This window comes from Equus asinus, chromosome 1 (assembly GCF_041296235.1).
Source record: "Equus asinus isolate D_3611 breed Donkey chromosome 1, EquAss-T2T_v2, whole genome shotgun sequence".
In the NCBI taxonomy this organism is placed as follows: domain Eukaryota; kingdom Metazoa; phylum Chordata; class Mammalia; order Perissodactyla; family Equidae; genus Equus; species Equus asinus.
Genome location: NC_091790.1, coordinates 36368771 through 36384518, shown reverse-complemented (window position 1 = coordinate 36384518; position 15748 = coordinate 36368771). Strand labels below are relative to the sequence as shown.

The following is a 15748-nucleotide window of genomic DNA, read 5'->3' as shown; positions in this document are numbered from 1 at the left end:
TATTGTTAAACTAGTCAGATAGCTTATTGCCCATGAGATGTGTAACTTCAGGAGCCATTGTCATCTAACTAAAGCCTTGGTTTAATGTTTGGAAGCCAATGGCAATGATCTTGGCAGGGCCAAGATAATCCTTATCAATTATGGACGCATTGACATGAATGCATTTCAGCTGTTTCTTTATCCCCTGAAAAAATGGAAGAGAAAGGGATTGTGAGAAGATGAGTAGGGAGAAGGTTCTATTAAGAAGGAAAAATAATATTGAAAAGAAGGCTACTGTAAAAAAATTACTTTTCAAATTTGTGGCAGGAAAATTCCCTTGACCTCCTAGCTTCTTCATTAAACTCACCTGACAAAACCCCAACTTTGTTTCAACTCACTTCTACATACCTCTAAGCAAACAGTTCAAAGTAGTTGAGGACAACCATTTTGCTAAACTGGTTGGTTTCATTTTTTTCCTCCCCAAAGCCCAGTACATAGTTGTATATTCTAGTTGTAAGTCCTTCTAGTTCATCTATGAGAGCCGCCACCAGAGCATGGCTCCTGACAGATGAGTGGTGTGGTCCTGTGACCACCACCGAAACAGTGAGAGTGCTGGACTTTCACCACTAGGCCATCAGGGCTGGCTCTCACTGGTTTCATTTTAAGTGAATGAATACAAATCTCAAATGACAGCTCATCACCTTACCAAGCTCTGGAGGTATCATTTCCATTTCCTCTCTACAAGGGAACAATTTCACACCATTTTCTCTCTGCCAACTTCCTGTTGCTCAGTCTCAACTCATGAGCTCCTCAGTCTTTTCTGAGGGGCTAGCAGCCACAAGGGAGGAATTCTCTCATGCTTTTACCACCAGAACTACAAATCTACTTGAATCACTCCTTTTCTCCTGTGCCTGCATCCTCTTTTTTTTTTCTAAAACCATATGAAACTTTTGTTTTTTAAAGTACACTTTTTAGTGAGGAAGACTGGCCCTGATCTGACATCTGTTGTCAATCTTCCTCTTTTTAAAATTTTTCTCCCCAAAGCCCCAGTACATAGTTGTATATCCTAGTTGTAGGTCATTCTAGTTCTTCTACGTGGGATGCTGCCACAGCATGGCCTGATGAGCAGTGTGTAGGTCCGTGCCCAGGATCTGAACTGGTGAATGACAGGCTGCTGAAGCAGAGTGTGTGAACTTAACCACTCAGCTACGGGGCTGGCTCCTCTGCCTTCATTCTTGTCACAGAAGATGAATCCCTTTTCCTATCAGTTAAAAATTGCTTAAAAATAGATAATACGATCTATATACTCTATTATAAATAAGATCTCAGAGTGGCTTATATATAGCCCTTAGAAAAATCCTTGAGGAAACCAAAGAAATTTTAGTACTTCTTAAATGTCAATTAGTCATTACTTTTATCCTCAAAATACTAAAAGAAGAAGTTGCTAAATATGGTATTATTAAAGTTTTGCACAAGAATTAATTCCAGAACAAATAAAAAATAAACAAGGGGCTGGCCTGGTGGTATACTGGTTAAGTTTGCACTCTCCACTTCAGCAGCCCAGGGTTTGCAGGTTCGGATCCTGGGTGCAGACCTACACACGGCTCATCAAGCCATGCTGTGGCAGCATCCCACATAGAAAACAGAGGAAGACTGGCACAGATGTTAGCTCAGGGACCATCTTCCTCGAGCAAAAGGAGGAAGATTGGCTACAGATGTTAGTTCAGGGCCAATTTTTCTCATCAAAAATTAAGAAAGGAATAAATAAATGAGACAACTGGCGTCAACACAGTTTCCTTTTACCTCTGTTGAAGGGCTTGGCGGGTAAGTTCTTTCAATCGCTCTTTGTCAGTCCTCTCTTCGATATCCTCAATGCTTTTCAGCAACTCCTCTTTCTGGTCTTGGAATGCTTTTTTCAGTACCGCCAGGGCATCTGCCTCACTCTGCTTGGTTCCTAGAAGGTTCTGGATCCTCTCTAATTCAAAACAGAGATGATCAGCTGTTGTTCTGCAGGAAGTCCTTTGCTCAGAACTTCCACTTTTAAGATGATATTGGGCTTTGGTGAGAACACCATCAAGACTGATGGCAGTAGATTCTAATGTTTTAACATCTTGGATAGCATTCTTTAGGTCCTTTTCTAATAAGTCAGACTGTTTCTTATTCATACTGTGGGTTGCTTCCACCGTTTCCCTCAGCCGGTGGAGAACTGCTGACAGAGAGGCATGACTCTGTAGGAATTCAGCCAGCTGGGAAAGGGCAAGCTGCCGTCTCTCCACGACCTGGCTGGCCTCCTCGAAGAGCTGGAAGCAGTCCTCCGCCTTGCCCTGGAGGAGGTGGAGGTCCTCCCCTCGACCCAGAGCACCCAGCTTCACGAGGTGACTCTGCAGACTCTGCAGTTCTCCCTTTTTGCTCTCTACTTCTGCTGCGTGGTCCTGGAAGGGAAGAGAGGGCTATTGAATCCTCAGAGGCACCATGGCTGACGACACAGATATATTCAGGATTTGTGATGTCAAGACACATTTTAAATACAACAGATGGTATAGTATTAAAATGTCATCTATGGTGAATCTTTTAGAAGTGTTGTTAAAATTTCCCATTTTGCTCATCTACAATTTCACATAAAACACAAATCTGATTTGGAACTAATTCATCCAATGGAAAAGAATTTCTTTGTGGATAGAAATAGTTGAAAGAAATTTTATATATATACATACACATAAATTGGAAGATTTGAAAAATGTGTATATGTATATGTACATATGTAACCATAGGACCAGTTCAAATGGGCCATATTATATCAATAACAGAATGTTAAAGTCACCTTGCAGGGCAGTGAGCCAAACTGCAAGTCATGGAGCTGGAGTGTACAGAGGAAAACATTTTGACCTGAAATAACACCTACAACCAAGGTTTCTCCCCTAAACCAAACCAAAGGACCGGGACATGACTGGAACCTGAAAGCTGGACCCTTTTCAGAAGTGAGGGGTCCATTGTCCATGAGGATCTGGTGTTAAAGCCCTTTTCATACCTCACTGTAAATGGTCTTGTTTAAAGTCCTTTCAATCAAAATCTGTCCTGCCAGCTCTTCTGCATTACAGCCTGCCCTCCCTAATCCCTTAAAATTTCACCCCAAACCCAGAACTGGGGAGACAGATTTGAGAACCTTGCCTCCCATCTCCTTGCTGGCTGACTTTGCAATAAAGCCTTTTCTTTTCTCTAAGGCCAGTGTCATAATATTGACTTCTATGCACATTGGGCAGTGGGCCCTTGCTTGGTAACATATATAGTTAAAAGTTATGGTACTTATATACATAGTTAAAAGAAATTGAAAGTTTGGAAGATGTTAAAATATATATTTAATACAGCGAATTCTAACAGAGCTTGTAGGAAAGGAGTGTGGGAAGAGATGAACATGAACCTCTCTTCAGAAGTAGCGGGTAAAACAGACGAAAACCTGCACAAGTTTTAGCTGCCTTCTCTCTAAAGAAATCTAGACTAACCAGGTGGGACTGTTGTATACAAAGTTTGACCAGCTCACAATAAATCATGTTTAAAATCTACCAGAGAATTGCTAACAATCTTAGCATGGTTCCCATTAAAGAGAAATTATTCCCCATCTTAATCTTGACCACAGTGGCCTTAATATTCCCCCTAGCTTGACTACTAAACTTTAGAGGGTTTCTTTGAGCATTTACCTTAGAAAACTTACAAACTCATTCTCTGCCCCTTTGAGATATAAATCTTTTTAAAAGCTTCAGGACAGTTTTACAACCCAAGACTATCTTTCTCAAGGACCCAGGAGTCATCCTTTTGAAATGTATTCATCAAGGAAAATGGTGCCCATATCTCCCAGTCCCTTTAGACGGTTGGAGCCTAACTTCCTTGGGCACCTTGCTCCAAGTTGTAAAACTACCCCTGGTCATGAAGACATGAAAAAGTACTTTTCCTCTGGGTAAAACCAATGAGCAAACCCAGAATAGGGTGGGCACTCATAAACACTAAATATTTTATCATTAAATATTGTTATATGCTTATTATGCAGCTTATTTCCAACTATCCCAATACTTGATCAACATCTGATTTAAAAAAAGTTTTTTGATACCAGGATAGATATTATGCATAATTTGTAAATAAGAATAATAAACCATAAATTTTAAATAACTTTCAAGCTAAATAGTAATTCAGAAAAACATCATTAAAAACTGAATTGGAATTCAGTATCAGTTTTCAGTATTAGAACAAAGCAAACTAGGAAGATTAAAAATGAACATTCTCATCATTTCACCCTGGAAATCACGTGCTCCGCTTAAGAAATAGCATCTTAAGGTGGTTGCCTATTTTATCTGAAGTGGTTTTCTACTTAATTTATCTGCATAACACATTCCCTGGACCCATATGCTCCATTATTAAAACATTTACACATGAATACAAAGTTAAAGTGCTGCCAGGTGTTTTTTCAAATGTTGCATCCCTTTATAATTTAACAGTTCCCTTCTACAAACAAATTCTTCTTCCATCTTAAAAGAATGCCTTGTACCTTGTGCCGAGTGAGAGCTGCCTGATGGTCTGTTAGATTTATCTCAGAAGTAGTCTGTAATTTACTGAGAAACAGCTTAATCCAGACAGAAAAGGAAAGCAGCAGTTCATCAAATTGCTGGTGTTCAGCAACCACCGACTGAAGAAAATTAATCCTATGTAGAGAAAGATGTTAATGTTAAAATGTCCCACAAATGAACAGAGAGTTTGAAAAAGCACGTAAAGCATGGGCCAGCTTAAACTAGTTTTGCCTCCTTAACACAGGTTGCTGTTGATTAACTAAACCTTGCCCAATAACAGAGAGCACTGTGCATGTGCCAGGCAGGAACCCACAGCCACGGGATGACCCTGGAACCAAGAATCTTCAGAAATGTTGTTGTCTGAACCCTTTAGGAAGTGAGAAGTCCCTCCAAAAGGAAAATCTGGCTTCCAGCAGCTTGATTACCATATACCGACTGATCTGAGGGTAGCCAATCAGCTTCTCCCCCTAACTCCTTAAATTTCACCCCAACCTTGCATCCAGGAGACAGATTTGAGAGCCTTGCCTCCTATCTCCTTGCCAGTTGACCTTGCAATATAGCCTTTCCTTTTCTCAAAAGTCAGTGTCACGGTATTGGTTTCTATGGGCGTTGGGCCAGGGGCTCTTTCTCAGTAACAAGTTGATGATATGTTTTTGAAATAAGTTTAACTAAGGGCAAAAGTGATGTTGTCCTGTGTGGACAAACCAGAAATCTTTTTTTTTTTTTTTTAAGATTTTACTTTTTCCTTTTTTTCCCCAAAGCCCCCCGGTACATAGTTGTATATTCTTCATTGTGGGTCCTTCTAGTTGTGGCATGTGGGATGCTGCCTCAGCGTGGTCTGATGAGCAGTGCCACATCCGCACCCAGGATTCGAACCAACGAAACACTGGGCCGCCTGCAGCGGAGCGTGCGAACTTAACCCCTTGGCCACGGGGCCAGCCCCCAAACCAGAACTCTTGATGTTTTCTACTTCTCAAATTCTGTTTCTCTCACAATTTTCCCTAAGTCAGTTAACATTTCCACCATCCACCCAGATGGTCCTAGGAGCCATTCTTCAGCTCTCCATTTCCTTACCACCACATCTGATCTATACACATCCTGTTAGCACCCCACCACAGTATATTCTGACTCTTCTCTCCATTCCGCACCCTGGTCTAAATCTCTTCTCTTGCCTGCACTCTACAGCCTCCTAAACTGGCTTCCTTCCTACCACCATTGCCTCCCTACAATCCACTCTTTAGGTGACAATCAGAAATGGTTTTAATGTCATTGGAACATTCTCTGACAAGCTTAAACATGGGGGCAGTTCCCTGTTGCACATAGGAAGGCAAGACTCTAAAACTCCTTACTGTGATCTACAACGTGGTCTACCAACTTCTCTGACCCCATCTGATACAGCCCTGCCCCACACTGCCACTGACCTCTCTGCTTCCCCCAAACCCCAGCTCATTACTGCCTGAGAGCCTTTGCCTCTTTTGCTCCCTCTGCGTGTATGCTCTGCCCCCAACGCACCACGAGTTTGCTTCCTGGGGCAGCATTCAGATCCTAATCAGATGTCATGTCCTCCAAGAGGCTTTGCTTGACCACCCATTCTAAAGATGCACCAATCTACAGTCTCTGCCAAGTTACCCTATTTTGTTTTCTTCATATTACTTACCACCACCTGAAAGAGTCTTGTTCCTTCATTTGTTTAATTGCATGTTTATTCCCTGCACCTGTCCTCCCCACTCAATGCGAGACACGACTTTACCTGCCTTGCTTACTATTCTATCTTTAGCAACCTAGAATGGTGGTGCTATGCATACGGTCAGGGTCATTCAATACTTGTGTAATTAATGAATTAGATTGATTAACAAAGGTGATCTGAGGTCAGAATCCAAAACCAACATTAAGAATAAGATCTTAATCAAACAATAATATCCATTACAATGGTTCATATCCAAAGTTCAACTTTTTAAACACTTTCATCTTTTAATCCTTACAAAACCTTCTACACATTATTTTTACATGTATGAATTATATTTTGAACGCTGTCACGCATTTGCGCCATTTTAAAAGGCTTTTACTTTCCCTCTGTAAGAGGGGCAGAGGGCAGATCCTCCACTATTTTACAGAAAATTACTCATCTTCCAAGAGTTGACACCAAATCCTTCTCTCAGCCTTTCCTGAACCCATCCAGATGTCCCTTTTTCGTTCCCACAATATTCTGTGTTCACCTCTCTCATAGGCTTCCTTGTTATCCTTGTGCTGATGTGTAAAATACTTGAGTCCAAGGTTTATTTATTTTTATGGCTCCAGTGTCTGATATGGTGTCTGGTACTCAGCAGGTGCCCAATAAACATTTGCCGACTGACTGAATAAATGAATGAATAAACAATGGAACAAATACAAGCTCCGTCAAAGGAGAGTGGAACTCTGCTTACTATGGCTACCCTCAACACACAGAAGAGTGTTCTACTCACTTTAGGAACTCAATAAATATTTGCTGAACCCATGAATTTAAGAAGTGATCATAAAGGTTAAATACCTTAGCCAAGATCACATGCATAATCAATGCCAATTTAAGGAAAAAAATGTCTTCTGGAATACTAGAAAGGTATAGATGCCAATTGTTAATTATTTCATTAATTAAAATTTAATCTATGTTTGCTTCCTTTAATATGGTAATAATTTCCTTTGCTCTGTACAAAGATCTATACTGGAATGGAATGGAGTAGCTTATATATATAATACCTCTGATTGAGAAATATTACATGAGGCAAAATTTTAATTGCCATTTTTCTCCTGTGCACAAACAGCTTGGGCAAGAAATAATACAAACAAGAGCAACCTACTCTCATCAACATATTTCAACTAGTTTGATCACTTTCCCTGATTGTAAGAGTAAAATTTTAAATTGAGGTTCATCAGAAATGCTAATTTTTGAGCACTTTGATTTTGAAAATGACAAAGTCATTTTCTCCCCTTCTGTAATTATCCTCTGAGTAGTCAGGTTAAATAAAATAAACAACACTCTGATTTCTGAATTTATATTCTCACTATTTCAAAAAATGAACAATATTAGATGTTCTTTTTAAAAAAAAAAAAAAAACCAAACCTTTTGCTAATTATCTGTGGCAAATCTCTCCATCTTTCATCCAACTGCTGCAAATGTAGTTTCATCATTTTCACATCGTCTTTGGAGGCCACTGAAAATAGTGATTCCTTCAACTGCAAAAGGTTGCTGTAGATGGAGGCCTGGGATACAACTTCATTTTGCAGTGCCTGAGAGAAGCAGAATACATTACAGATCTCATCCCAACATGATTGACCAGGAAGGACCATGTGACACAGGTGGTTGTTGTCCAAAGGCTTTGTATTCTTACAAAATGGAGGTCACTGGGACCAGACTAAAGAGAGTTTTTTTGTTGTTTTTTTTAGGAAGATTAGCCCTGAGCTAACTGCTGCCAATCCTCCTCTTTTTGCTGAGGAAGACTGGCCCTGAGCTAACATCCATGCCCATCTTCCTCTACTTTATATGTGGCACACCTACCACAGCATGGCGTGCCAAGCGGTGCCATGTCTGCACCCGGGATCCGAACCGGTGAACCCCGGGCCACTGAAGCAGAATGTGTACACTTAACCGCTGCACCACCGGGCCAGCCCCAAGAGAGTTTTTATTACTTGATTTAGAAATGGATCCGCTTAACCTCTAATGCAACATAAACACTGCTACAGAAACCTGAATGAGTTTTCCAGAGTCTGAGTTCTATTGAGATAGGCAAAGCTAGAAGCTGTAGAATTTCTTTCAGGATGAAGAAATTGAGTAGGTGAAGAGAATCAAGGAAAAACTCTTGCTGAAGGGAAACAATGCATAGCTAACAATAATAGAGACGCAATTCTAGGTACTGGGAACACAATCTCCTTCTCTGTTTAGAGACAATTTTAGGCCAAACTGGGGAAATTAGGGACTCTTCATTTTATTTCATGCAACAGGATGACTTATTTTTAATCAGGCCATGAATCTCTTAGGTTCTGTGAGTGATGCATAAAAGTTGTGGTTTCTACCTAATAAGAGATAAAATATAAACACTCATAGAGATAGGTAGTACCAGAATGGTGCTAAATGGAATGATAGGTGTAGCATGGCACACGGTAGATGCTTGTCAAAATGTTTTGTTTCTCCTCCCTAGTGAGGTCACGTGTGTGATACAAGCAAGATCACTAAAGGTATCAGAGGAAGGAGTACACAGCCCATGGATGACAAGAAAGGCTGAAAAGCAGAACTGGGGCTTAGGCTGAGTAGGACAGAGGACACAAGGACAGGAGGTGGGAAATGTACAAAGAACATTCAGACCACAGTGGGGTGGTAGCTTGGCTGACAGCGCCGGGATGCAGGAGTCACAGAAGCCTGTGCCCCCGTCTCTGTCCCCTAACTCATATAGCACTTATTTTCCATATAGACACATGTAGGAATACAGTTTCATATGGTCAGATATCTTTGTGTTATTTTTAAGAAGAGGATCTGTGACTTCCCTTCTTAGAACACCTCGCACAGTATTTATAGGACAATAAACATCAGATTGTGGGCTGAGGATTACCTTTATCCTCAGGCACGATATTTACTGAAGGTTTCTGAGCAGGACTCTTTGGGAGATTAAGGCAGAACATCACTGTTTAATAAACTAAAAAGGCAAGAGAACCAGGAGCGTCGGGAATCCTCAAAATCAAGGGAAGAGAAAATTCGAAGATAGGGCAATAGGCTCCGATGCTACAGACACTCTATGATGGAGGTTTTGGAGAAGCAATTATGAAAAGTAAACGACCCTAACTTCCTCTTAAACATTTTGTAAAAGGTGATAGGAGAAAGCTGGGGTGTAAATCTGTTATCCAATAAATCTCTTTTGAGAAGCAATTTTGCCTGTTGAATTTTTGGGCACAGACAGCATCACTTAAAGCAAGTTATTAATCTCCAGAAATCAGTAACATTGTCGGTAGTTTCAACCATACTTAAAGATTCTTTTTTACATCAAGGATGTAATAAGCTAATATTCTTCATCCTTCTATCATCTGCATTAGTGCTCATTCACTTTCTGTCTTGCCAAAAATAATCATTACTGTGACTTCTTTCTACACTGTATTCCTTTTCTCTTAAAAAAAAAACTTTTCATTACCAAAAATTCATGTAAATACAAAAGTAGAAAGAATATAGCTATTCCCCAGCTTCAAAAAGTTATTCATTGATGGTCAACTTTGTTTCATTTATGTTCCCACTCATTTCTCCTTCAACTTCCCTGCCAGATCATTTGTACTCAAATACCAGACGTTATACTACAGGCTTTTCTAATACGTCATGGAAACTGATCATCACTAAGTTCACCACCACTTTCTCTTTCAGGTCACAGATGCTCTTTTGCTCAGGATCACAAAGCCAAAACAAGAAGTCAAATTGGATAGAGGGTTTTGTTCTTGTTTTTCTCTTTATAATGCAACCACAATAGAGTATATTATCTCCCTCACACTCCCTTGAACTTGCCTGTGTTAACTGAAGTTCACTCTCCACTTTGACTCTGTCTGCAGAAATGTCCATTTCTGGGGAACTGGCGATAGCTTCACACCGCTCTAACCAGGTCAAAAAGGTTGACAGTTCTTTCTCTAGCCTAAAGAAAGCAGAGGGAAGAAACAAGTTCATCCAAAATTATCCTACTAAAAAACTAAACCTTTCTGAAGTTGGGGGGGTGCCACACTAACCATTACAAATAACACGATGTTGGTTACCTCATTCCTAAATGTGAAGGTACAAAAACCACTCCTTTCCTTTTCACGAACATACTTGCACGTGTGTTTAGATCTGTGTAACATGTAAAGACACATACATCCTCTCCACTCTTAGGAATCTTCAACTTATAATGAAGATCAAGCTCTTCCCATGTGAGACACGTAAGTTGAGAAGTTTTACATCTGGGATGATTATTTCCCATCACTTAAAGAACAGTTGGTCCAGAATTTCCTATTTAAGAGAGGCTATTCAAACCCATGCACCCAACTCAAGAAGAAAGCCCGCTCACCTCTGCCAGTGGGCCAGCACATTCTCCAGCACAGTCTGTCTCTCCTTAGCCCGACTCAGCATCCCCTCGTATCTCTGCTGCAGGGCCGCGGCCTCCTGGACGGAGGAGCCTCTGTTAGCGATCTTCCGGGCACTGGCTGAGAAAGCAGCTACTGTGCTGGCCAGCGATTCCAGGGCCTGACAGAGATCCTGACAAGAGGGCAAAGGCAGAGCAATGAAAGCACAGCATCAAGAAACGAGACCTACATTTTTCTCTGAGACCCATTCTCACTGAAAATTTTCCATCTGTCATAATAAACAGCAAGAGTGCTAAAAAACGTCCCTGCCCATGATTTTCAGCAAGACCTAGTGAAAGTGAGGAGAAAGTTACTTCATGAATGCAGAGATCAAAAATGAGAATAGAGACTGTTGCCCAAATAAAAATTTGTTGCTGTATATCTGACTAATTCCAACTTGCCCTTAAGGATTCAAATCATTTGTGAAATTTATTATTCATTTTGTGCCAAATATATGAGTATTTAAAAAAAATATTCCTAATTTATAAGAGCTACATATAACATGCTGTAATTTCTATTAAAAAATATAAGGGAAGTTATGGCTGACATAGCTGCTGTGGGGAACCAATGATAATATTAACAATCAGGGTGCCTGAGAATGCGGCAGGTACTTTGTTATGTACATTACATATATCAACTCACTTGATCTTCCCAAGACCCCTAAGGGGCATATTCTTTCATTATCCCCATTTACCAGATCAGCAAACCAAGACATGGAAAAATACTTGCTTTAAGAAATCTAACTATTAGAAAAAATAGAATATCACCCTCTCTAGTATCAATTATTAACTTAGTTGTCTATTAAAATAATTCCATCATATTCAATTTTTCTCATTTTGGGGGTATTTTTTAAAAATTACATAAGTAACACAAGAACTCATTCTTCTTATAAATATTCACACAATATAAATTCCATCCCCTTTTCAGATGTGTCTTTGTCAATCGCTTGCTTTCTATCACGGAATGCCTTTCTCAGCAAATATGTATATACCTGCACGCATGCACATGCAATATGGCTAAATATATATATTTATGTTTATTGACTAACACATGTTTCTTTTTAGTATTTCTTTGTGCGTGATTCTACCCCTTTGCTCCTTCTCCTAAATTCTGCCAGAGGCATCTGTTTCTTGCTTGGGGAAACACCTCCCACTGGTCACCAGTTCAGAGAACAGACCGAAAAAGCTAGTCATTGGAAAAAGGCCAGTGATGATATATTCTTTGCATATCTGAGTGTAGTGGATTTAAGCCTGGAATCTGCCGCACACATATATTTTTTTTCCTGCACATAAGATTTTTTATAATGCTGGGAAGATTAACAGGGTTTATTAAAGCTATAATCTGAAAAAGTTACACTCTGTAACTAAGGGAAATATATTTTCAATGAATACTCCTTTAATATAAAATTTTCATGAAAATTTATTTGCATACTTATATTTCTTACATTATATGAAGCGAATACATTTGGTCTATATCATTCCTCAAGTAATATAAAAATCTTTTCAATTTTCACTGTCATAAAAATGTGTACAGTTTTCTTTTCAAGCAGGAATTATCAAATTTCTGAGTTGATAAATAAGCAGAAATGTTGAGGCACACTCTTACCATATGTTCTTGGAGGACTTTGTATGTTTCTGTAGCTGAAGAACATATTTTGATTGGATCAGCAAGTTTATTTTCAAATTCAGACACAGACTGCTGGATCTAAAACATTGATGAAATATAAAAACAATGGTGGGAAAAATATGCATTTAGGCAGAAAAGTTATTGAGGAAGCAGAAAGGCTATCTCTTTTGGATAACTCTCAGTGTGATGATAAAATATTTATTTTTAAAAACTCTAAAATCAATGTGTCTCATTATTTGGAAAGAATATAGCTAAGCCTGAATGACTTTCTGAACACAACGTATAATAAGATTTTTATATTCCCTCGAAAAAGGTACCATATAAATAATTATAACCTTAGTCATCATTGATAACTTGGTAAATGATTGGCAAATTGTGTCTTTTCCTTATTCCACTATTTCTGGACTATCTTGCATTTTTCTATAAATGTAATATGAAACAGGCAATTTTAGTATGCATGGACCAATTCTCACCTTTCTAAGATTCTCTTCAAACTTCTGCTGCTGAGATAGATGTCCCAGGATTGTTCCTTCCAGACACTGTGCATGTTCTCGAAGTTCTTCCCAGTATCTTCTTATTTGTGTTAACTTGGCTTTGATTCGAGCAGATTCTCCAGTGGTAATAAATTGGGCAAAAGACTGAGCTGCTTCTTCTAGTCCTGTAATGCTGCTGACCTTACTTTCTATTTCTTGAATTATGACCTAATATTTAAAACAAGAAAAATGACAATGTAGGCTGAGTAACCTTGTCTTCCTGAAATGATATAATTACCTGTAGAGAGAGAAAATCAGAATTTTCCTTAACTGACATTTCAATATACTTGGACCATTAGAGAGCAGCTATGAACAAACACCATGTGTTTCCTGACCTCATTTGGGGAGAAGAGATATGCAGGACACATCTAAAAAATAGAAACTAATAGTAGCCGTGCTTGGTGGAAAGAGAATAGAGAAATAGCTACTCCTGCTTGCAGTGAAGTAAACAGGGAGATGTCGCTGGAATTCTTACAGCATCTCTGAAGGTACAGAGAATTCCCTGCTTATCTTTGGCATCAAGCGTCTGAACCAACTGATCTGGAAAGCAGTGTATTCCACTAACTCATAGGAATGCTAATTTGACATTCATTTAATTTTCCTAAAATGTAGTGGAGTGTTTCATATTTTACCAAGCTAAAAGCTTTTCTGATTCCACTCCTACCTAAACTCAGTCTTTTTGAATTTATCGTCTATTCTTTATGCTAGTGGTTTCCAAATTTGGACTATGTTAGAATCACCTGGCCCCCATCTGCAGGGACTCAGCCTTAGTAGGTCTGGGGGGGTGGGGGGGGGTCAAGACTTTACATTTCTAACAACTTCTAACAATTAACAGATGAAGCAAGCCACTGCTGCTGATCCCTGGCTCCACTCTGTGAAACACGCTCTGTTCATTAGCTGTGGCCTCTACAGTAAAGAGTCTACATACCATAATATCCATTTGGGGGAGGTGGACATTTTATGTATTAGCCAACAGCTGAAAAGTACTGAAAACCACTAAGGATGTATGTGTGTGCGTGTGTGTGCTAAACATAGAGGCTTATTTATGGATAAAAGAATAAAATTCTTTCTCTGAAAAAAAGAGCTAAATCATCCCATCAAAGTAAAGCCAAAAATTCAGACAAGTCTCAGTTTCCAATAATTTATATGAAAAACAGTTACCGTAGAAAAAAATAAATGTGTGACTTCTATCTAGATGAGAAAACAGTCAGAAATAACTTTTGTCTACCTGAGACCAACAGAAATCAGATTAGTGTCCAGTACACATCACTTATTTATTTTTATTTTAATATGCATGACTATATAGGTATCTGATAGATATTTGTTGTTTGAGCATTAATACAATCTTTCTTAATTTTGCTGTTTTTTAAGATATGTTTTAGAAAAATTACTCATAAATTCAACAAACATATATTGAGTGTCATAGGAGACAAAAATTGTTCTACGTGCTTGTAGCACCTCAGTGGAATGATCTCAGTTAAGATCAGAGGCCGCAGTTCTTAGAGTAATACATGTCGTGGATAAATTAGTGCAAAGTATATAATCATATTGTTGGATTGTGGCAAAAATATTTATAATCCAAGAAGAGAATGCGGAAGATGAACCCAGTATACATTCTTATCATTTGTAAATTATCATTTAGGACTAAGAAATCAGTCAATTTGGAATAACATGTAAGAAAGAACAAAAATGGGCTTAGAGATAAATATCTTCTCAAAAATGCAAATACTTCATTAATTTTAATCCTAAGGTTGTTTTAAAGTAAAAACACTATGACAGATGTTACTGTATTTTTAATATGTCCTTTAATGTAGTCTTGTTTGGAAACAGAACATGAACCTATTAGCCTAAATTCCATAGTACAGTATATTTCACTCTATCTTTGCTTATTTCTAGCAAATATGTTTTTCCTGCTATTTATAATAATTTAATACATTTCTAGATAGTTTTAAAAATGCCATATTAGAATGTTAAAATGTATTTCTAGTTTGACAGCATGGAAATCCACAATTGAATGCTATATATATATTAAAATAAAATATGTAATCATTTTGTTGTCTAAAGAGTAACAATGCGATGCATTTGATCATGATATATTTCAGACTTCCTGGAATTAAGGTTTAAATAATACTAAAATGAATTATAGAAAAGATAAATAAGTTAAAAGTGCATGTCAAACATTTTTGTAAGGAACTTTTTGAGACAAAATTATTTAAATGTGCTGTTCTTTGTTTTTTTAGACTTTAGTGAAAATGATTAAGTGATAGCTTTTAAAAACACTTTTAAAGGTTAAACATATTTCACGAATATTCTTTAATGGCTTGGCATCTATTTTTCCTAGCATATCACACAAGACAAATGCAGACTGTGTATACCAGACTCCATGTATCCTTGATTGCAAAAGATGTGTGATAAACCAGGATAACCTACACAGCATGTCATTTTGGCTTAGCCACATTGCACCCTCCCACTGTGCACATGGTAATGACTTGTTCTGAGTCATAGTGTGAAATGTTCTCTTACCTTGGTATTTATTTTAACCAAATGAAATGGCAGAGGGTTTTCCCATTCCAAAAATAATGAGCTGAGATCAAAAAAGAAGGTGCTGAATTTTGCAAATGTGTTGTGTAAAAATAAAAGAAAGAGATCTGAACATTCAGAATTCATTTCTTTCAGCCCATTTTTTCTTAAACAATTGGAATGAAGTGGACAATGATAGTCTATGCAGATGGTTATTTTAGAGCTGGAAGAGCTGAGGTATCAAGGCACCTCAGTCCATGTCCATCATAAAAGAAAGCACTAGAGCGATGGGGTCTGATAGCTTCTCCTAAAGAAAGCAATTTCTCCTCCTTGTGCTTTGTGAGGGTAAATACCACTAATACTTGAGATAGACATTTGGAATAGTTCTTATAAAGTACAGTTGTGGATGATGAGTATATTTCATGTGACATA

At 38.4% G+C, this 15748-nt stretch overlaps 1 protein-coding gene across 24 annotated transcripts in view; it reads right to left on the bottom strand.

Annotated features, from left to right (window-relative positions):
• Positions 1-15748, bottom strand: part of SYNE1 (spectrin repeat containing nuclear envelope protein 1) — a 445076-nt gene that overhangs the window by 259878 nt on the left and 169450 nt on the right. For all 24 annotated transcript variants that reach the window (XM_070488115.1, XM_070487809.1, XM_044761490.2 and 21 more), the window contains 7 exons: positions 12737-12964; positions 12243-12341; positions 10583-10770; positions 10051-10174; positions 7633-7799; positions 4517-4670; positions 1783-2411 (listed from right to left, as the gene is read on the bottom strand). In XM_070488115.1, the coding sequence (XP_070344216.1) occupies positions 1783-2411; positions 4517-4670; positions 7633-7799; positions 10051-10174; positions 10583-10770; positions 12243-12341; positions 12737-12964 (1589 nt within the window). The remainder of the gene's footprint in view (positions 1-1782; positions 2412-4516; positions 4671-7632; positions 7800-10050; positions 10175-10582; positions 10771-12242; positions 12342-12736; positions 12965-15748) is intronic.